At 37.2% G+C, this 24,426-nt stretch overlaps 1 protein-coding gene across 8 annotated transcripts in view; it reads right to left on the reverse strand.

Annotated features, from left to right (window-relative positions):
• Positions 1 to 24,426, reverse strand: part of ADGRB3 (adhesion G protein-coupled receptor B3) — a 468,217-nt gene that overhangs the window by 93,072 nt on the left and 350,719 nt on the right. For all 8 annotated transcript variants that reach the window (XM_042803555.1, XM_042803551.1, XM_042803553.1 and 5 more), the window contains 3 exons: positions 10,279 to 10,405; positions 8,499 to 8,602; positions 4,735 to 4,837 (listed from right to left, as the gene is read on the reverse strand). In XM_042803555.1, the coding sequence (XP_042659489.1) occupies positions 4,735 to 4,837; positions 8,499 to 8,602; positions 10,279 to 10,405 (334 nt within the window). The remainder of the gene's footprint in view (positions 1 to 4,734; positions 4,838 to 8,498; positions 8,603 to 10,278; positions 10,406 to 24,426) is intronic.

The raw sequence follows: 24,426 nt of genomic DNA on the forward strand, positions 1-24,426 counted from the left end.
GTTTTTGTTTGTTTACAATGCATTTATCAAAACTACTGACTGTGTTATGTGCTTTAGGTGGTCAGGACAAACCTTTTTCATATGCTTTCAGGTCTGGTGTAAGAGACAAATTCCAAAATGTAATAGTAAGCATAATAAACTGAATATTGCAATTCAACAGGGATGACACAGAATATCAGGGTTGCTAAAGCTTGCCTTGTGCATTAACATCTTCCCTGCCTTGTCCCTTGGTAGGCACACATAAACCTGACTATGGCTAACAAAATGTACAGTCTTATGACATTTCTAAAAATATGAGTTTCTCACAAGTGATTCAAACTCCAGCAACGAACTCTTAAGTACACTCAGAAACAGGTAATAGAGAAAATAATTAACTTTTTCCCATATGTATAATTAATACTATGGTTTATTTTAAGTTGTATTCATCTTTGTTTTCTTCACAGGAAGAATAGGTAAACAAGAATTGTTTACATCAAACAGCTAATATGTTTTTATTTAGGTAGAACTGTGAAAAAAACATCGTATTTTCTGGATGTATGCAAAAGAAAAGAGAATTTATGAAAAATCTACATAATATTTATCAATAACTTATTGGGGTAGAGAATCTATTTATTAAATAGGATCAGAAGCATAGTAAAGCTTTGTAGTTTAAGCGTTAAAGGTCCACATATAGAAGAAATACAACCATTTTTCTTGATGGCAAGAAGAACATTAGGAAACATAATATAGCAAGAGTTACGTTACAGTGAAACCTACAAATCACTGATAGATATTTCCTCAAAGAGAACTGTCAGTCTCTTTAAAGTAAGTATGTCATGCTCTTGTAGATGTCAGGGACATCTCACAGTATTTGTGAAATAACAGATATCTGAGCAGTTAAGTTATACATGAGAAGTGTTACCCTCCCTTAATTCAAGAGACGTAATTTCAATGTTGCAACTAAATTAATCTGTTAAAAGGCTATCTCCAGTGTATCAATTGCATATCCTCAAATTTAAATACAGTGATGTGGCTAACATTTAACACTGAAAAGAAAACAAGAGGCAGAAATAAATACCAAAGTAAGTTAATATGCTTCTCATGTCCAGTATAACACAGAGTATATTTAAACAAGATACATCATTAATTTCATAATATTCTTGTAAATTCAGCCTTTAGTGATCTGTATTTCAAAACAGGATTTGACATAACAGAAATCTCTCACACACTCTGAAATGTTAAGAATGCTTTGAATAACGGTCTGCATTTTGAAAGGTTTGGGGAAACATACTCAAAAAAGCAGAAGAATTCTCAGCTGTGTCCTTCAATAAAACGCTTAATACGTTTGGCTAAGAAGGAATAAAGGAGCAAAACTTTTCTGTTGACAAAAGGCTTTTTTGCTATCCCAATCCAAATCTTCCAAGAAAAACCATAGTTCCCTCCATGCCTCCCATCACAAACTATTCTAAAACAAGCTAAAAAGCCCCGTTGACCTAGACCTCCAGCCTAATGTTGGTATCCTCAAGTTACTGAAACTGCAGAAAAAATAATTTTTAAACAGGCAATATTAGAAATGGATAAGCTGTGGTAGCTTGAAAGAATCTGAACTACTTCTACATGTCCTCTGTAAATATTTTGTCCATTTGTGCATGTGGGAAATACCATCATCGTTTTTACTGAAAAAATGCAGAACTTAGTTGAACCAAAGAGAGTGCAAAATTTGAACTCACTCAAGTCTTCACTAAACTTCTGTAAAAACATTGAGGATATACTCAGCCTTTGAAGGGTAGAGCTAAACCTAACATGCTAAGTATCTATGATTTACACAAAACAGAAATAAAATAACAGAAAACCTGCACTTATCCAGACTGAGAGATTTTTTTTCTTTGTCAGAGATGTCAATACTAAAATGAACCACAGAAATTGCTTGGAGATGGAATAGAATTGAAATGAATAAAAGTAGTTAGTGCAGTGTTTAATGCACATAGAGAAAACCACGATCTGCAGACAGACTGACAACATGATGTTTGTTATAAATGCATCTTTGGTATGCTTCATTTACACACTGTTCAACTTTAAACTGGAATTCAGCTTTAACGACAGTAACAATCACCTATTCTCAAAGGGCATATACAGAAATATAGAACTGGGGACAATTTAAAATCAGAAGTAAAGCCAAACTAAAACATGATAAAAAGGGCCATTCTTCAACTTTACGAATATCAGATGCACCATATGGACATTAAGTAGGTGTCCCAACAATATAAGAATAGTATGAACATAAGAATGAGAACGGAACAGAGTAAATTAACTCTCAAACTTGGGATGTCATATTTCGTAAATTTTCTCCGATGCATTAACCAAAATGAACTCATCTTCTTGCCATAAAACACCATCTCAGCCTTGATTCAGGAAACAATTTCTGCTGACTTGAATATTACATTGTTCTGATAGAATATTCCTAAGTTTTCTCCCAAAATTTTCAAACAAACACTAAAAACACAGATGGTTTGATTTCTAGTAAATAATAAAATCTCAGAAACAAATCTAAAATGTTTTTCATCTTAAATCACAGGTAAGAACCTGATTTTCTTTCTAAAATTCCCATTTACAGATTTAATATTCCAGCTCAGTAAAATTAAAACATAAATTTTCCTACAGATGTCAGTATTGTAATCTAGATCTATGGACTAAAAATCAAACACTGTCTTCTTTTGGTAATATACGATCTGTGAAAATAAAAAATTCAGAACTTGAATTCAAACACATCTGATACCAAAACACAGCCCTACTTACAAACACACTGAAGTCATACATGGATCTGATTGATTTGAGTAAATTCCTGCTAAATAGTGGATTTAGCTGACCATTTTGTTGATAGTGCATTCACAGTCTAGCTTCTTGGAGCTACAATATATCCACATATCTGTGGACATGGCGATAAAGAGATTTTTGGTCTGTAACAAGAAGTATCTTCCTCAGTATAAAAAATGTATTCTGCCTTTGATCCATTAGAGGTACTCCCTGGCTAGAAGCTCCCGGGTGGTACATGTATCAAAAGCAAGATGTGGACTCAAAAAGAAGACAAGTGTAGTAAAAAGGGATATTTTAGAGTAATTTTTCAGGGCATATATTCAAAATGTAAACTTTGTGATGTGTTGTTTTTCTGTCAATTATTTCCTCTGAACATACCCATTTTTAGGATCTACTGTTCTCAGAAATAAGTCAATATAATATGTCTGTAGTTTCAGGAGTTCAGGAAGAAGTGAGGGAGCTCAAAGAGATTAAGATTAAAAGAAAATAACTGGATTAAGGGTCTCTTTTAGTTCAGAGTTCCCTGAGTCAAGGATCAGAGAAAGGCTGCCAGCATACCTAGAGAGCATATTATCAAACACGTTCTTCCTTGATGCCCTCAGACCCTGATTCCACAGTGGCAATATACACAGGAACTTTCAGCTACTGAACCATATTTCTTTTTGAAATATATAATAAAATAGTATATATGACTATGAATATTAGTGCTGAAATTCTAGAGATGCTTGATCCTTCTTCTGCACTCTGGCACTCAGAATTTGCTTGTGCATTTCTGACTTTTTTTCCCCTGAATAAAATCTGCAAGAGTCACAAGGGTTTCTTCTGCAAATCCATAGTTTGTTCATTTGTACCTCTACATAATTTCCAAACTTTAAAGCATATTAATATCATAATTTTAATAATTTTGTTAAATTATGTGTTGGAAATTACTGTTTTGGGTATGTTTTACAAAGTACAGCTACGTGACTCGCATTGAATTTATGAGACTTCTGGCAGCTAAATTTATAAGCACTCATTTGAAAAGAATAAATTATTAATTATTGGTGTGTTGTAGAAACACCAGTTATCCTATAGCAAATGATGAATGTATTTCACTAGATATTGGAAAAAATGAGCAGTGCATTAAGTAGTTTAACACAGTGGGATAAAGATTTACTTTACAAATACTTGCTCACTCCAAAACTCTAAAAAAAAAAATCATTATATCACATACTGCCCTATTCACCAATTACTTCCTATTTTCTATCCCAAGCTACCATGTAGCTATAGTTAATTTTAAGCAACCACTTAATGTTACTTCTGAAAGTTGCTTAGCATCACTAGGCACTGAGTGATGCCTCAAAACACTGGCAAAGCCCTGCTCTACAGGGGAGGGACAAATGATGACTGTTCAGAAAGAGTCTGAGAACCTATTGGTAATAAATCAGCAATATATCGTTAAGTAAGGTATGCAGGGTTATTACTTTCTTATAGCTACATCAGTCAGAGATTTAACAGTTCTACAGCTTGTTATGATGTCTCTTTCTGCACATTTTCAAGAGTAGTACTCTAACTTCTAAGCAATTTCTACCTGCCTTTCGAGTACTAGTGTGTTAATAAAAAGACAAAAACACTGTAGCACAATCCTATTACAACTATTATAATGAACCAGTATTTGTGCTTTTGATGTTGAGTCTTTGAACTTTTTTGCTTTGAAATTTAGTTATAAAACATACAAGTCTACCACAGAGAACACAGATTATCCAGAGGGAACAATACCAAAAGGGATTTTTGGAGGGGAAAAAAATAATAAGAAAGAAGGTAAATATTTTCCCTTGTCTGTTAATGTCTTACCAAAAATGCCAAGTCCTGTGAGTCTAGGTTGTAATTATTTTAAGCTAAACACAAACAAAACAAAATATCAATACTTAAGTGTAAATTTAATACAATCCATCGTCATACCTTATTATGCGTCTGAGTTTGTCCAACCAGGATAAGGATATTTGATGAGATAATAGACAGGCAGAAATTGATTAGAATTATTGACCTCTCAGACCTGATGTACCTGTTCAAATAAACAAAGAGAGAGTACAACTTTTCTAAAAGGAAAACAACTAGTAAGTCATAGAAAGCTTTGATGCATGTCTTGCATTATATTTTGAAATACTCTGAAAGGTATGCACTTTCAAGTGCTCAGAAGAGTATCAGGAAGCTATCACATTGTAAACACAGAAACTATGATATTTTGGTAGATATTCTGCAATTCCCTCTTAGTATATTGGAATATTTTACAAATAATCTATTAATGATTATTTTTAAAACTGCTGGCAACACTCCTCTAACACCATACTGATAATAACTGGCTTGCATGCATTCATGTCAGGAATTTCTTAGACTCTCAGCTCATCCCTGGGAATATCCACAGATGGCATAGACCACTCACAATAACTAACTTCAGCAAAAATATGGTGATTTACATAAACAGAAGATCTGGTTCATGATGCATAAATGAGATATAGGTTGGTTGATGACACTATGGTAGTGCATTTTGAAACACTTTATTGGGATAACAATAACATTAATCTTGAAGTTCTACCACATTTACAAAATAATTTGTGTGAAGAAACAAGAATTCTGTAATATCTTAATCTTCATAAAACCTAATGCCAAAAGTAGCTAAGTCTGTACGGAAAGATTAAATCATAGCAATGAGCATCACACCGTCTCTCTTGCAAACTTATCACACTCATTTTACAAGTATGTTTAGGATGGAATAGTCAAATACTCTTATCACCTATTTCCTCAAAAGATGCAAATAATGTCATTTTTTTATATAAGCTATAGGATGGAAAGAGAATGATTATGGTTTCAAGTGAAGTATCTTACTGACCTGATTTTCAGAGCTGCTAACAGAATAAATGTTGACTACTAAAGTAAATGAAAGTTAAGAGTGCTCAGTTCCTCTGAAGACCATGCCATATGTTTATATATTCTATGGTCTATACTATATGCTTCTCACTGGAGCTTAGTTAATACTGCTGTCTCCTGCTGAGCTCTACACCCATAGCTGATACTCTGAGGAGGTCATAACAAAGGGTACTGATCCCATGAGAAATGCTGAGCTTTGGACATGGACTGAATTGTAGTCCTTTTTGCTCAGCTATCAATAAAGTAATACAGTGTTACATTTTTTAGTTAAGAATACAAAACAACCTTGATACCACAATCCACATTATTAATTAAAATATAACAATGTTGTAAAGGTTAGCTCTGTATGTTTGCAAATAAATACAGTCTAGTGCCTTTGTCTACAGAGTCAAGCATGCTGCTACTTTTAACTTGTTAACTACTGATTCATTTGGGCCAGTTCCCAACAATGAATATCTATGGATTATAAAAGATCTTAATGGTTGAGTAAATACAGGGAAAGCAGAAGCTCATAGCATTGACTTAAGCTAGGAAGGTTTTAGCTTTTCTGCCAGCTCACTATTGATGATGGGAAGGGAAGGGAAGGGAAGGGAAGGGAAGGGAAGGGAAGGGAAGGGAAGGGAAGGGAAGGGAAGGGAAGGGAAGGGAAGGGAAGGGAAGGGAAGGGAAGGGAAGGGAAGGGAAGGGAAGGGAAGGGAAGGGAAGGGAAGGGAAGGGAAGGGAAGGGAAGGGAAGGGAAGGGAAGGGAAGGGAAGGGAAGGGAAGGGAAGGGAAGGGAAGGGAAGGGAAGGGAAGGGAAGGGAAGGGAAGGGAAGGGAAGGGAAGGGAAGGGAAGGGAAGGGAAGGGAAGGGAAGGGAAGGGAAGGGAAGGGAAGGGAAGGGTGAATATTTGACTGACATCAGATTTATTTTTCAGTTTGAATTTTCAGTTGGGTGGATCAAATCAATCAACCATAAAAGAATGCTCACACAGCCCTTCTTTGCACCAGAATACCTCTACCTCATATCACTTCTAATCAGGCCCTACCATTCAAAGGGAAGGTGGGTGTTCCAAAATGTAAATACAGACATAGGGTCAAATATCAAATTTATCCCTACCCCTAGAAATATAAAAACAGGCTTATATATATATATATATATATATATATATATATATATATATATATATATATATATATATATATATATATATTAAAGTTTCAGTGTCTATCTTCTCCCTATAGTTGGTTACTATGTGCTCTCAAGAAACACGTTGAAGGCAAATATTAATGATTCAAATGACAGGCCACTCAGTTGTCATAATACTTTCAAAATATCTCACTGATAGAACACCAAGATTTATATGAGCTATCTTTTCTTCAGCTGGATGCAGGACCCACACTAGGTCCATAACACATCCCATATATTTTTTTAATCCACTTAGAAGTTACTATAACCATAGAATCGTAGACTAGTTTCAGTTGGAAGAGACCTTTAAAGATCATCTAGTTCCAACCCCCCTGCCCTGGGCAGGGACACCTTCCACCAGCCCAGGTTGCTCAAAGCCCCGTCCAACCTGGCCTTGAACCCTTACAGGGAGGGGGCAGCCACAGCTTCTCTGGGCAACCTGTGCCAGTATCTCACCACCCTCATCATAAAAAAATTCTTCTTTATGTCGTAAAAAATTTCTTCTTTATATCTAATTTAAATAATGGAGAAGACCAGTTCCACTGAGCATGACAGTATTTCCATCCAAGTGCTAAATATATCAGGGAGTGCAAAAATAACACTATAATTCTTCAGATGGGAATTATATCCTGAAATACTCTCATTCTTAGTTTTGACAGACAAGAACTGATAATTTTTATGCTCTTTTTGTTATAACTTATGTAACTAGATATTCTATATTTATTATATATATGTCTAATCCTGTGAGTCTCTGGCTATATAAGAGAGTGAAAGAGAAAAGGGTGTAAAATTACCAAGCTGTTTCTAAAACCAAAATTCTATTGGTTGATTTTACTTTACTCTAAAAATTGTTATTTTCTCCCCGTGTTTCTTCTTCCATGCATAAGTACCTATATTTTTTTTTAATTATGGAAAACAGTTAAATGAGAACCCATGTTCCCTTTTTAAAAAAATATTTATTACTTCACATGACTTTTCTTCTTTACTATTTCTTCTACACTAAGATATCATGCTATTTTTTATCACTTCTCAAATTAATTTACTCCATAAATATGTATCACACTTTTAAGTCAATATAATATTTTAATATAGTAAACTCAGGATGGAAAGGAAGTCTATTACTGGAATGTACCGTCACACTATTTGAGACTACTTAATTCTGCGGTCTTCATTGAAACTTATAACCAAAGTGGATAAACCCCAAACCAGTTAATTGAACCTCTCTAAATCTGCAATATCTGATGTGGCATTTGATATGTCATTTTTATCACACTGAAATTTTGTTTTCAAATGTAAATGGAGGAAAAGCAGTCAAAGGTATAGGCCGGAAACCTCACACAAGAAATATATCATATAGAAGAATCCTGTAAAATGTTAATTAGCACCATGAATACCCCACTGAAAGAGCAATACCATTCACACTGAAGAGGGGAAAGAGTGGGCTATACCATCACCAGTAGGCCAGGAGAGTAAAACTAATCAAACACATCAACAAATTTAGGTGTCAAAACGTGCACTACATTTGGCTATTTTTTTTCTTTTTCAAATAATAAATGTTGCATCTCTTTAAATTTTAATTCAACTAAATATAACTATGTATTCACATTCAGCTTTGTCAAACCATTACATACCTCCATAGCGCTGCATAGACAACTGCTAGGGTGATCAAGGCCAAGCATGAAAGACCACTGCCTACTATTAAGGTCACTGAGGGTGTACCAGATGATTCCATGATCTGTAGGTTACAACAGACAACCATGAAGAAAACCCATCCTCCAGCAATTTAAACAACAATTCAAAACAAAAAAAGCAATAAAAGCAAAATGATAAAAGCAGCCATGCTGTCATAGATAGCTTCAATAATATCACTTATGAAGCAGAAATGAACTTAATTCCAAAATTGATCCATACATAACTCTGAGATCTGTTTAATTATTGATACATTCCTCAGAGGCCTTTGAACTTTAAAATGCCTTATAATAGCTGCATGATATTTCAAAAAATAAAGAAAGTAGTAATATTACAATGTAATAGGAGACTATGATGTTAGCACAAGTTTAAACTACTGCTCAGTTAAAATTAATTAGAAGATACATTTCTCTTGAGAAACAGCAATATTTAGAATTGTGTATTAAACAAATAGGTTAGTTTCACTGTAATATATTCGAGAACATCCAGTAATTTGTCTCAGAATTTGATTCATGCTTGTTGCAGAATTACCAAACTTTCTGACTTTTAATAACTTTGACTTCAATCTGCTATTCTCACACACTTAATTTCCTTGGGCCTCTGACTGTCTAGAAGGAATAGCAAGATATCTATGGCAACAGTATCATAAGCCTTCTGTAAAGAAGCTGCAAATTTAGAATTATTTAATTTGTACTCTGTGTATTAATAAAAAATACAATAAATAAATGACCTTGAAAATAAAGTAGGTTTCCCTGCTGTAAAAGAAACTATTATCATCAGATATCAGGTAAGTTTTTTCCTCTGTGTGTATATGTGCTCATGTTCTGAAATAGACATGGTATTTGCTAATACAAATGGAAAAAAAAAAATTAGATTTAAAAGTTTGAAAGGATACCATGCGAAAATCCTTTTTAAAGCCTCAGGGATGTATTGTAAATTACATTCATCAAGATATCTTTTGTCACCCAAATAGGAGATAAGACTAATGTACTTTTAGGCCAAATTTCAGGCAGAAAGTAACATTTTATTTCAACCACTTTGTTCCAAACTGATCTACTTTGTTATTAAAAAGAGTCTGATCATACACCTTCAAAACCAGGAAAATGAAATTATGCCTTAGCAGGATAACTTCACAAATATTTGCTTTTTAGCTATTTTTACATTCCATAATACTGGGAGTGTCTGCTTATACACTTAACGTCCCCTCTTTCTCATGAAAACTTGATTTTTTTTCTTACATCATATCAACACACTACACAGGAAATCTGTGCTGAAAATGTCCAATGCAGATCTGCAATCTGTTTAACTACAGTATCTAGGGTTTTCCTACCAAGAGCAATAATAAAGCCCTGTACCTTCCCCTGGAAAGGCTTGCAACCTTTTAAAAGCTTGTTAAGTTCATAATTGTTCAATACAAAAGTTTTCAACACATTTGCATCACAATTAGAAGGCTTTCCCTGAAAAAAATCAGAGTTCAGGAACATGCAAATTTCACTAGGATTTAGTTGTATCACAGAATCTGGAATTCATCTCTCTGAGACACTGTAGACACCAGGAGACTAACATTTGCCTACCTGCAATATTAAACAATTCCTCAATGCAACGTCTGAAATATACCTGAGAGGAAAGCTCGACCAGCTCCCCCCCCGCCCCCCTGCACCCCCCCCCGCCATTGCCTTTTGCATTAAAACTGGATTTTTTCCCCCCCCCTTTGTTACTTACTATTTCTCTAGGTTGCTGAGCCAAAATGGCGAAGGTAGAGAGACGATCACATAAGCATTTCGTATGGGATGCATCGGTAAGCACAGTTTTACATCCCTGGGTGGACCAGGTTCCCAAAGAGTCGTTCCTGCAAAGGAGAGAGAGGGGGGAGTGGGGGGGGAGATCGGGATAATTACGCCTGACGGCCGATTCCGTGAGGAGACAATGCAGTTTAACCGCGACGAGAGTGTAGTGTAGTTCCCGGACAGCGGAGAGGTACTTGTGCCGGGGCAGGACCGGCCCCGCGGCGCAGCGCGGCCGGGCGCGGAGCGGGGCGCGGAGCGGAGCGCGGCGCGGCGAGGAGCGGAGCTGTCCGGCGCGGCGGTGCTGACAGCCCGGCGCGCTGCGCTGCGCGGAGCCCCGCCAGCCGCGGCAGCAGCCGCCCCCTGCGCTGCCAGCCACCTCCGAGCCTCACCAGAGCACTGCGAAAAACTCATCGGGGGAAGAGGGGGAGGCTTTCTCTCTCTCTCTCTCTCTCTTTTTTTTTCCCCTCTTCCTACCGGCTGTTTCTGGCCCTTTTGTAAAAAATGTGATGGTCGCGGTAGTTGTAGTGTATTTTTTTTTTTTTTTTTTTTTTCCCACTCCTGTGTGTGTGGCTAGTTTAAAGGCAGATGGTTCTCAAACGTCTGTCTGGGTTATGCCAGTTGGACTGGGAGATGCTGGATCTTCTGTTCTAAAGGCTATTTTTGCTGAGGATTTTTGTTTTTTTGGTTGTTGCTTTTAGTGATCTGCCTTAGAAATTTCACCCTGGAAACGGCAGCATCAGATGCCTCCAACTCTTGCCTTAGCTCCAGCAGAGGGGTGGATTTCAGTACAGCAGCACACAACATCACCAAAGAGACACACGAGTTCGCCCTCCAGACATCACTCAGTCAACTCGCCTTTCCCTAGCTCCCTCCCCCTTCTCTATTTCTTTTTCTTGGGGTGGTAGCACCACGCTAACCCCAAGCCAAAGCGATCATGTGCTGGCACCTTTCACCAACCACCCCTAAACAAAACAAGATGATTAACACAGGCCCCGAATTCAATTAGACATTCAATATGCTAATGCAAGGTCTGAAACCCACCCCAGCAGAACAATAAAAATGGTATCAACCCACGTTTTCTTTGTGCGGGCAAGGAGAGGGAGAGACAAAAAATCATCCCTCCTTTTTCCTGAACCACAGTGGGGGGAAAATCATTTCTACAGGAAAAAGGGGTTGGTTTCAACTAAAGCAAACCTATTATCTTTACATATGTTATGTTTAGAGAACAACAACTGGGTTTCTTTCTTATTTTTCCCCTCCTTTCATGTCCAGGGAACAACTGTAGCGACTCAGCTGCCAGCAGCAGCATGTGCACTGTCAATTCCTGCCCATTTCACCTCAGGTCACTAAATGACTTGAAAAAAGAAAAACAAGGAGTGGGAATAATAATTTCCAGTCCCTGTGATCACCGTTCTTACACCCCTTCTGCCTTGACAGCCCACCTTTGTGAGTGATTCTACACACCGGGGCCCTCATGCAAAGGCAGTTTGTTATCCTAAGCCTGCTCTCAGAGTGCAGTTCACCCCAGCCCACCTCGGCATTTTGCGCCTCTAGGTTTTGAACACACACCAGATGTAACCCTTACACACTATTGTCTTTGGAACAGCATCCTGTAATAAACAAAACAAACAGCAACTGAGGGAAACAATTGAGAGAAAATCACCAATTTTTCAAGCCACTAAAGCTGTCTATTAGCTTTCCTTCACAAATTGTGTCTTTCAGAGAGCCACAGGCTAAATCAACATCCACTTTGAAATAGTTACATATTCTAAATTCTGAAACATTATCTCCTGGATAACTTAACCAATTTATTTTATTAGCTTTCCTGTCTCTTATCTTATTGTGACACATAGTTAAGGCCAAATGAAATGCATTTATCTGTGCTGATTAAATATTAAAGAATGATAGCTTAAGAGAAATTGACATGTTTTAAAACAAAAGGATGGTATTATTAATCCCAAGAATAAGATTTAATATATTGAATATATTGAATTCACCCTGCGCTGAAAAGCTCTGGATGCACAATACATACAGCTAGCACTAAATCCTTGCAGATGGTGTCCAATGCAGAGTTAGACAAGGTTTAATTATAAAAGGTAGACAACCACAGAGACCAGTTTAATTTAAAACAAAACATCTGTTACAATTATAATTATATTTAAATTAGTGTAAATCATGGGCACTCCACCAGGTTTAGAAAGGCTCATTCTGTTCTTCAAGTCACTTGCGCAAATACAAAATTCCAGTCATACGTTAGCTGAGCAGTTCACTGTTGAACTATATCACCAGGTATTACAAACATACTACATATTTTTCAAAACTTCTTGTACACTACTGAAAATTTTAGTGGAATTTCCAAAAGCACTCTGAAGTGAAGGAAGTGCTCTCATGGAATTTAAAAATAAGGCATCCATTGACACAGCAGGAGCAGAGTCAGTCTAATATGGGCACTTTTTACATTTCATTGTTCATTTTTTCAGTGATACACTTCAATTTCTTGCCTAGCAGCATTATATTTGAATATGTGACAGATGAAAATTCAGTGATTAAATATGATCTATCTCCCTTTTCTAACCAATGCAGTTAAAAAAAAAAAAATCCTTATTAATAAATATATTTGTAGCCTGTTGAAATGATGGCTGACAGAAGGTGTGTAGTATGTTGTACTAAGTCCATGAAGGAGATGAAATAATAAGCAGAATCCAGAAGAAAAGTGTAACTGCGATTTGTTGCACGATGCTCATGCCTGCAGAACAGTAAATGTATGATTACTAACTCACTGAGAGATGCTGGTCATTTTGACTTGCTGACATAAAATCACTATTTGGTTTTAGGTATATATAAATAAGGAATGGAAATATGGGGTTAAAACAGATGTATTATATTTAGTACATCTCAGTGCTACACTTTTTATGAAGTCTTCCCTCTATGATCTGTCCCTCATAATTCAACACTAGTGGGATACTTAGAATCTATCTCTTTTTTGTAAGTTTCATTCCTTTTTGGTGTGATTGTCTTTGTCTATGTGTCTAACATTTAGGGTTATCATATGAATATGCAAAAGGGCACCTATTATTCCTGTGGATCTTTCTTGTTATGCAGAAAGCTGTAAAGGAGTGACAGGTACTATTAACACGTGTTCTATTTTTATCAAGGAAAATTATCAAACTGAAAATACATAGCAAATATAGATGTAGGTTCATGCCCATTATTGGCAATTTTGTACTGTTCCACTGAGCTACAGATGATTTAATCAGCCTGGCAGAATTCCCATGATATAAGCAAAGGAATTCCCAAGAAGCATATATTCACCATTGCAGATCCTGTGTCATCCTGCAGCTGAGACAGGGGAAAAAGCAGAGAAAGCAGGGAAGTAGGGGGAAAAGCCTAAGTAGGATGCAATTTGGGCCTATGGATCTATGGCTAACATGTCATAAGCACCAAAAAAACCTCAGCTCCAACATTTACCTGTGAGTCTGTCCTTCTCAGAGTAGTCGTACAGTTAGAGGAATGCTGGAGTGTCTTTTCAAAGCCCTTCCAGAGTTTAATGTAAACTTCCAGTTCTAATCAAAATTGGGAACATACTGTGCAATAAAAATGATGGCCAAATGATGCACAGAGAATTATTTTGATCGCGTATGATATAGAAGAAATAATGTGATTTTTAGTCTTTAATAATGCATAATGCAATATTGCATGATATATAAGTGATGCTCACTACAGAAAACAATTATATGACTGTCTCAGATATTGAAATGGAAATGTACTTTACAGGATAGGAGCATTTCTGTAGAATCAAAAATTCATTCAGACACAACTGCCAATCTGACATGGACTAATTATCAAGCCACATTTGATATGCTAGCAACTATGTTTCCGTTATTTTGCAGTATTTTTCTTGGTCTCATGACACTGTTTGCCACTTACTATTGATATGTTTTGTTAAAATTACTAATATACATGTCTTAATAATTGCAATATTTTTGCCTATTTTAACATATTGATGAATAAAATTCAGCTATGAGGTTGTGAAAACCACTCACTTACTAAAGGACTTCACCTCATATCATACACTGTCTACATTGTTAGTTTATTTTGAAGAATTTTTTTTCAAATTAAAGTTATTTTTTGGAGGGAGATGTTGTGAGACAGAGAAAGAGGAAGTTAACAGTACTGTTAACTTTTTTTTTTTTCCATACTGGCATCTAGTGATCCAAGTAGTTGCCTGATCATCATGAACAAAGAGTTAACATCTGGGCTGTACATATATGATGGTAGTTTACTTCAGTAATTTCTTTGATGATTGGCATCTGTGCTTAAAGTAGGATGAGAAATCTTTTCGGCCATTAATTCACATTACTTGAATAACAGCAAGAAGCTTTTTAGAAAGCAAACTGTACAAAAGTTAAGAAATTATAATATTATTTCTCCTGAGGTAATTGTAATTCTACCTACTTCCTGGGTATGTATTATATTTTTTTGTTTTTGTTGTTCAACTAGGTGCTGTTTTTCCTTTAGGACAGACTTTGGTATTCCAACTCTATTCTCAGTAAAGAATGACATATAATGATGAGAAGCACAGGGAAAATGCAGACTTAAGAATTTTTTAGCCTAGAAAAAGATAGGAAAGAAGCTTATGGCCTTTATGAGTAGCAGATTATGTACATCATTGTGCCTGTTCAGATGTGCTGGCTGGCACATTAGTGAAGATAAAGTCCTTCCAACACCTGCTTATTTCTTTACACCTGGACCTAAAATCCCAGGGAAGCTATAGGGAAGGCTCAACTGCAGGAGTCTCCTTTCAGTTGTGCATGTCCATATGTCTGAGACATGACCTAACTCTTAGTAGGCATAATTTCTGCTGTGATCAATCTTATTCCTACCAGTAGTACATGGCAACATCTGGTTTATCTCCTCAGTTTTTCCTAAAGTTAAAAAAAATGAAAGAAAAAAAGAAGAAAAAAAACCTCACAGAGAAAAGGTGGATGCAAACACACTTTGCTTAATAATGTCACACATAAAAATGTCGTATAACAAAGCATTGTTTACCCTGAAATTGGCAGTATGGTTAATATTATGTCACTATGACTTAGGGCTTTTTTTCCCCTCACACAATTTAGAAAAACTAATGCATGGAATCATGGAAATGAAAAGAAATAGAATGGACAAAAATAACTGCCTTATGACTACATGTCTAAAATACCGCAAATGTCCTAAAAAGGATGTCTGAATTTGTGTGGTATCAGAAGGAAAAGATGGGTGATGTATATCTTGCAATTGGATCTCCAACCAGAACACTACTGGGAGTTAATTTTCCTAAAGAATAAGGCCACTTTTCCAATTCAAGCATTGAATTGTTCTTTTTTCCTCAATGACATACTTGTGGATTTATTTTTTTTTTGCCAAAGAAAGTAGAAATCCTTGAAAAATTATTTTTCTTGCTGATCTTTACATTACAAATAAATCCTATTTGAATAAATTTTTTGTAAAACAAATGTGCATCTGGGCTGGAAACCAAGTTTTATTCCAATGTGATTTCAACCAGATGAGATATTAAACCCTAAAAATTAGCTTTTATAACAGAGCCATTGCAGTTATAAGTATATATTGTTATATTAACTTTCTAATAATGTACGACTCCTAGAAAGGTCTGAAGGAAGATCAGGAATTGACTTGGTTCACTTTGACTACCATATACAAATGATTCATCACAAGGGGAACTATGGAAGTAAGTACTAATCCTTGGAGGAATATTTTATTACTTTCTTTAGCTTTGTTGTTCATACAATTTAGGGCATGATCTAGCACACAGTGTGTATAAATGGTGCTGTAATCAATAGCTGCCCTGCCATTAGCATACTACAAGTGTATCAAAGTATAAAAGGAAAAGAAATTCTGAAGGACTGATGACAAAAAAGGGATGAGACAAATACTAGGAGTTTCCTGCCTCCTACTGCATAGTTCTTGATTATTGGTGCTCTATACAACTGCTATAACGCAGGCTTATCATTATTAGAGTTACAGAATCCATTCATGTTTTTGAACATCAGACAAACTACAGTCATTCAGCTCTATTTCTGTATTTTAAAGAGCCTAATGGATGGACATTTGAACAAGAGCATTCTTTCCCCTTCCCCAAGATTATAAAGAAAGTATCCAAAGAGGATGAGTATTGGTGCATCAAAGAAATTGAGGGAAATCAATCACTTTCCACAGTTTCATCTCTGTCTGGCCCTATAGATGTCCTCAGAGAAAGTAGTATAAAAGTACTGGATGTTCCTCCTATGTACACACTGCCAAAGGATGTAGGTATTTGCTGAGGATTTATGAGAACTATGACTTATTTCCCTTATTTCTGAATGGAGCAGATAAGAGGCCACACTTCCCTTTCAGGATATCTTGTCCCAAGATGATGATTTCCTAGAAACTACATGAAGAAACAGAGGGATATTTCTTATTATCATAAAAACAATGATTGAAGCAAACTGGTCAACTCTACTACAAATTCTACAGTGAATTTCTGTCTCCCTTCCTTCCTGATGAGCTCTCATTTGTTATCAGACTGTACTCTAATTTTGTCTTTCATTTCAATACAGTTTTTCTAAGCTTGTTCACTATGAAAGGGAGATATACCTGCTAATGCTGAATGACCAAGAAAACAAGGATCATGTTAAATTTTGCAAGCATGCATTACTTAACTGTGAGTACCTTTAGAGACTGGGCTCTTCGTTTAGGTTGCTGTATGATGTATTTGGGTTCTTTGGGAAAAGTCATATAGACACTTGCTATGTTAAAATGTTTATTCTCAAAGTTTGCACTAGTGAGTTTAGTAGCATTTTGGATATGTATAAAATTGCTCAGTTTCAATTAGGTTAATTTTATAGGATAACATTATTAGATAGTAGAAAAAAAAAAGATAAAGTTTAGCAAATATTTTATTAGCTTTCACTCCCCACAAAAACAGTAAAATCTTTCATTTTCATTTGTTCAGACTATAAATATTTATGTAGATTTATGGTGATCTAAGGGAAAATTGTCATGTAGTGTTTTCCCAATGATCAGCCTATGAAATCTTTCACACTGTACTATTATTCAGAGAGATTCCTAGGAAAAAGGATCCTTGGAAATTGTATATTGCCAGTGGCTGGAAAAGATTAGGAGCTCAGAAGTTTATCCTGGAAATTAAGAATGGCAAAGCCTGGACCAGGGTTGTAGCTATCATTAATGTTTCTTCTAAATGACAAGATTAGCAATAAAGCATAGTATCATTAGTTCAAGTTTCAAGGCCAGCTATGATCAGCAGGGAGAGGAACAAGTGTGAAAGGGAATTGATGAGTGGAAGAACAGAGGCTGCGCTTTCATCACTGATACTGTTACAGCATCCTATGCTATTCCAGATTGAATGGACAGATAAAACTAAAACCAGTACATGTCTAGCCTTCTCAGAGAGTGCTTTGAGTTAGGATCCAGAGATGTCAACCATAATGTAGGAAGAATGTTAATCCACAAAATGAGAATGGCAGAAGCAAACATGTTAAGTGGTCAGGCACTAAAATTATGATCATTGGTCTGGTGATTCAAAAGAGAGCTGTGCTGTCTTTTGGAGCTAGATGTGTACATGCTATCTTTCAAAATCTGAAGCTAGGGTCACAGTAAAGATGGCCAGCAAAGAGTCCCCATTTTATCTAACAACTCAGTGGTTGTGAGATAGAAGAGGTGAGTTCAATTTCCTCCTCTGCATGCGGGGTGTTGAATAGATATTTTGCAGCAGATGACCTAACCCCAGCCTACAGTATATTCTGGTGTGAGAGAACCCTCACCCCTTCTTGTTGAAGCAGATGCTCAATGAACAGAACTATTAATTGGGCCAGAAGGTGAAGCAAAGCATGGACTTTGAAGCCATACTCCAAGAAGACAAGGATTGGCACCTGCATTCCAGTTCCTGCTCCACTCAGTATTACTTATTCAGCAGACTGAGCATTCAAATAGCTGTTACATGTCCTCTGAAGATCCTCAGCTTTCATGTATGTTCCTTCATATCTTAGCTGCATGACTAAAAAACCTCCTGGTTGTCAGTCTCTCCTGCCCTGTATCTTGTGATCCCACCTGCTGCTCCTACACAGTCCTACTGTGTATCCTACAACTGTTACCTGTAGCTTCCCTGAAGAACATGCTGTTGAGCTATGGCAACTGGAGCTGAGTTGTCTCAGTGTCCAATTTCAAAGAAAGAAGTAAATACTTTTTTATGTCCACTTACACTTTGAAAACAAACTTAACTCAAGCCAGGCTGAGATAAAACAAAGAAAGAAAGAAACAAACAAAAATAGGAAACAGTTACAAATATTTTTAAGACAGAAAAAAAGAAATAAAACTGATGTTTGCTCTACTGATGCAGGGATAATGTCAGCAGTATGGCTCCCCTTTTATCCAGCTGTTATTCTGCAAGATTTCCTCAACATTCAGTTTATAAAGAGTTCTCTTATCTGTATACGTTAGGCCTCAGGTAATGTCCTTTTCCTCGTGTAAGACACTTGCTTTTTATAACCAATCTTCTTTTGTATGTCCTCCTCAGGAGTCTGAACAGATCTAATCTGTTTTTCTTCAAATGGACTGATTTCTTTCTTATTTGAGAGATAATCTGATCATCCCTCTTAATTAAAAAAAGTATTTTTTTTCCTCCTTAGAGATGTTTCTTTGTTAGATCAGATGTTATCTTGTGTACCTGGCTGGCCAATTAACAACTGCTTCAACAGGAGTAATGCTTATCTCCCTATTTTCTCTTTGGTGAGTCAGAGTGCACCCTGACTGAGCTTGGATGAAATCTTTTATTGGTTATTAGGCTGCACATTAAAAACACATTTGATACAAGTACTTCAGTAAGACAAAAGTATATAGCTTGCTATTGGCTCTTGACTAAGATCACACATAGTAATTAGCCAGTTTGAGGTTTGTCAAGTTTGGGGTTTATAGTGATTGATGCTTGACATCTTTGGTTGTGTATCTTTTCTTCAGTGAAAACCTTAACTACAGATTGCAAAAGTGTCTTTCCCTTTCAGACAATCAATATTTAGTTATAATATGAAAGAATATGACTAATGGTGAACAGAGTGAATTGGAGAAGCTTCCTTACTCCAGAATGCCCTACACCCTGGAGATTTGGTCATTCCTTCTGAAAAGGTTCTGAATTTTGCAAGCACAGATGAAACCTTACCTTGAGTAAGTCTCTCTGTCCTGGGTGAGTTTTCTAGCCATTGAACTACTGGACAAAAGAACTATAGTATAGGTCTTCATACATGTGCTGTCCATGTTTTAAGTAGCAGCCAATTCACTGCTAAGTAGAGTCAAGAATGACAGGGAGATGACCTGCTTACGTATCTTGATGAGACTTAATGCTGAGGTTCTGAGCATATTGGAATGAAGACTTGTGGCCAAGCAGTTTAATATAAAACTCATAAGATTCTCTGGATTTAGGATTCTCCAGAGTTGTACAGTGCCTGGAAGGGAGGTATGACAAAGTCCATTAAGGACTGAGGTACCTATAGTGGCAGGTATCTGCCTATCTCATATGAAGTCTGAGTTTTTATTAAAATGGGGCAGTGCAACAAATCTCTGAAAACAGTTGAGATGTAGTGACTTTGTATATGCCTAACTGATAGCAAATGTAATGTAGTATAGCTAAACACGAAGCTTTCTTACAGTATTGTTTACGATCTGATTAAAAACCAAAATTAAACAACCCAGATGTTGCTAAAGCTGATAGATGTAAGCTGTACATTGAAAACTGAAATTCACAGAGATAACTCCTATGACATTATAAAGTAATGCATCCTTTTGTATTAATAATTTTCACTTTTTTTTTTTTTTTTTTTTAAGATGTGGAAAAATCATTGTGTTTACAGAGTCAAATCAAGTCCAGTACAGATTTAGTAAATGGAGGCTTTCTGTTAAAAGAAAAACAAGATGTAAGAGACACCTCCTTAATGTATATTTTAGACTCTTCTAAACTGGTCTTAGCCCTGATGTTCTTGCCTTTCAGTAAGGCTTATTACCTAAGGACTTATTAATGTGTCTGCTCAGCTTCCAGACTCAAAATGCTTTGAATATAACCACTTTGGAGTGCAGTTATGTGGGCTACTGCTCATCTGAATCTTCCTGAGTATTTACCGACCAACTACCCAGTAAAGTAAATCCCATCTAACTGACATGCTTTTTAATATCGCTTCACACCTGTGTAATAGTAGCGTTGCCTAAAACAAAGTCAGCTGATAATGATAACCTCTGGATAGAACATCTAAACTGTTCCACTGCTGTTTTTTTCTAGGAGTGCCTGGACAGAGGCTAGAAGAAGGAGATGTGCATCACACTGCACCACAACACGTGAAAACAGATGCTTCCGTATTTCACCCGGAAAACTCTGGTCAAAAAATGAGGGCCTGCACTGTGACATGTCTGGATGGTGAACTTTATGTGCCAGGGATTGTGCTGACTCAGTAGTATAAGGGCACGTGTTGCAGAGGGGGCCACTGTGGTGCACAAGATCCAGTGGATTCTGTGGACACGTTCTGAATTGGATCTGTACAAGTGCAGTGTGACTGCTGAATTCACAATGAAACAGACAATTTGCATTTGTAACAACTGTGTATCTGGAAGTCCCAGAAAAATTTATGGCACTGAACGGTGTCAGTGCAGGATTTAAGGCTTCTTACTCCTCTGGTAAATCCACTTCATCTAGTCACGTGTCAGCTAGACTGTGTGTTTAGGCAAATATGACTGCTGGCATTAAAAACTATATACATTGGCTAAGAGGTTGGATAAGTGCTTTTATTTCACAGTATACAAAAAATAAAAAAAAAAAAAGGATAGAGGAGGTGTTGGGGAGTACGTGCCTTAACTAGATGCCAAAAAAAAGCCTGTCTGAACACATGAGAAAAGCTTACTAGGCTTCCATCTCCTGAGAATTTTTTTAGTTTGTTTATGACTTCCTTATGGGAAACAGCACAAGAGGAATTCCTAATGCTGTGCAAGTACAGAGATTGTAATAATGGGCTTGCCTTCTGTCGGCTGACAAAGTTGGTGCATTCTTCAGCCTTCAAGTATAGTAGAAAAGGACTGAAAAATGTGTCCCAAAATAATCAGTGTTAATACACTAATGGTCTACCCACATTATATAGCACCTTTCAGCTGAAAGCCTTAAAATAGAGATGGACAGTGTCATCCTGAATCTCAACATGAGGCACAGGAAAATTAAGAGACATCCCTAGGACTCAAGGCTGAAATAAAAATGTGAAGTTAAATTACTTTTATACTCAGAAGGAAATACAACCAAATACAGTGCTAGATTTATTTCCTTCTAGTTCTATATGGAGGTCTTATAGACTATTTTTGATGCTTACAACATCATATTGTATAGAATATTGAAAGTATACATATCTAAAACACATACAATAACATTATTCAGTTAACGTTGCAGTTTTTGCAGAATGGAATCAACTTTAATTGGCATGAAAGAAATCTCACATGTTGTCTGTCTGTCTGTCTGTGATGTGTCACATAGATGTGGCATGATTTAGTTGAAAACTCCAAATCTGAAATGACTTTCCCTTTAGTCAGACAGTGTTGCAAGTAGAAACTGCTACAGCATCTTCTTACATTTTGAAGTAATTTGCATTCTGTTCTGTTCTCACGCTACTTGATGTTTTAAAAGTGCAATAAATAAAGAATACAATTAATTTAGATTACACTACTCGATCTAAATTATATACAGACTTCTTAGTACATGAAGCTTATTAGCTAGAATATATCTCCTAGGAATTACATAATGATGAGTACAATTGCAATCATTGTCTGTGCATATATAGTATTCAGGGAATGTCATGAATCCACTTCATGTCAGTGCATGCTGTATATTGATTGGACCTGTCAACTTCAATGGAGTATCCTCAGTATAACTCACATCAGAACCTGGCACTATATTTTGATCTCTCAGACAGCTAAATGATATCTAAAATTACATATAAGCAAACATCTTTCTATTGACTATGCATTGTAGAAAACTTATGTGTATATTTTAATCCAAAGATGCTAGAGCATGTCAAGCACATGATGTGTTCTTCAGTTATATTAGTTTTTGGCAGGGGTTTGAAATAGCAAAACAGAAAATATGACTATGACACTCTAAGAAAGTCTGCGGTATGCCCACATTTTGAAGGCAGTATGCAGTTCTAATCTCTTTCTAACTCAAACAGATCCAGTGGAACTAGGAAAGCTATAGGGAAAGCAAACAAGGTGACAGAAGGTATGGGACAGCTTCCATAACGTAAGTCCCTCCAGTCTGAGTAAGAGGTGGTCAAGGGAGGTCTGATAGAGGTCTATGAAAGTGACACTGTGAAAAAGTACCAGAAATGATTGCTTGTTATTCCTTGTAATATAAGATCTAAGTGCATTAAATTAAATTGTCAGGCTATATATTCAAAACAAACAATAGGAGGTATTTTTTTTTTTTTTCACAGGCATAGTTAAACTGTGGAAATCATTGCCACAGGAGGTTATAAATGACAGATTATGCAACCAGAAAGAGTGATTAGATAAATTCACAGACAGAAAAATCTTTTAAGGCTACAGCACACAAAGATAAAAAATCTGACTTTACATCACAAACCTGTTGGAACTTGGAATGCATACCAGGGGAATATCTACTAAATAAGTACCTTGTTTTTAAGCACTTTTCCAGGGATTTGTTAACAGATACTGTGGCAGACAGGATGCTGGAGCTAGACTATTCTTTTGCCTCTTCAGCCCAGCTTATACTTTAACTATTATTCCTTGTTTAAAGGTTTTGTTTTCAAGTTAATCACATTTCAGTTTTCTGGTTGTTCCACACTGCATATGTGTCGCTGAGATAAGCAACTCCAGTGCCATCATGATGTGCAGCAGAGTGCTCTAGTGTGGTGCACAGGAGGGGTTCCCAAACTGGGGGAACCTCTAGGGGAGCTGAGAAAGCCACGAGGAGCCCGCAGCATGGCCACAGTGGCTGACAGAGCCTGGCCAGGGCCAGGAGCAATGGTGGCCAAGCACTCCCACAACTATAACCGAAGCCCTTAGGAAGTGCCAGCAACCAGGGCATGGTGCGGTGGTTTGCGCAGCAGTTTGCACAAAGGGGCCTTGCAGGAAGGGCACTGAAGACCTGCCAGCTTGACCAGGGAGCAATGGTATCCACCCGGCAGAAAGCCACCTCCGCTTTGCACCCACCATGACTGACGCAGCCGCCCAGACAGAGCTGAGGTGGGAACATGCTGCCATCCCGGTGCTAGACTGCAGGGAGGGCCCTGCTCTGATGCCAGTACGGGCCAGCAGCAGTGAGCACTGCTGTGGGAGTGTGCCTGGGGAGAGGAGCTCCTCCGCTTAGTGACAGAGCTCCGGGAGGAGGTGAGTCGGTTGAGGAGTATCAGGGAGCATGAGAGAGAGGGAGACCACTGGAATCACACCCACCTTCCCTGGGACAGGCCCGGCAGGCAGACAGGATGCATGATATGGAGGATTCCCTATCCTCTCCTGCCTGGCTGGTCACCGTGACTTAAGGGATAGAGGGCAATGGCGACAGGTTCCTGCCCAGTGCAGCAGAACCATCTCCTCTGTGACTGCCCCACCTCCCCAGGTGCTCTTGTATAACAGGTACGAGTCTCTGCAAGTGGAACAGAACAATAATGAGGACAATGTTTCATCTAGCCCTCGGCCCATGCCCTGCATCAAAACTGCTTCCATAAAGAAAAAAAACACAGATCATTGTCATAGGAGACCCCTTTCTGAACAGAAGGCCCAATATGCAGATCGGACCCAGTTCTTAGGCAAGTATGCTCCCACCTTGGGGCCCAGGTTAAAGATATGAAGAGAAAGATTCCTATCCTGGTACAGCCCTCATATTATTATTCATTATTGATTTTTCAGGTAGGCAGCGATGAAGTTGCGACAAGAAATCTGAGGGCAATCAAGAGAGACTTCAGGGCCTTGGGATAGTGGTGTTCTTCTCTATCCTCCCAGTTGCAGGGAACAATGAGGGAATAAACAGGAAGAGCCAGTAGATCAA

This window comes from Tyto alba, unplaced genomic scaffold (assembly GCF_018691265.1).
Source record: "Tyto alba isolate M040663 unplaced genomic scaffold, T.alba_DEE_v4.0 Super-Scaffold_40, whole genome shotgun sequence".
Classification (NCBI taxonomy): domain Eukaryota; kingdom Metazoa; phylum Chordata; class Aves; order Strigiformes; family Tytonidae; genus Tyto; species Tyto alba.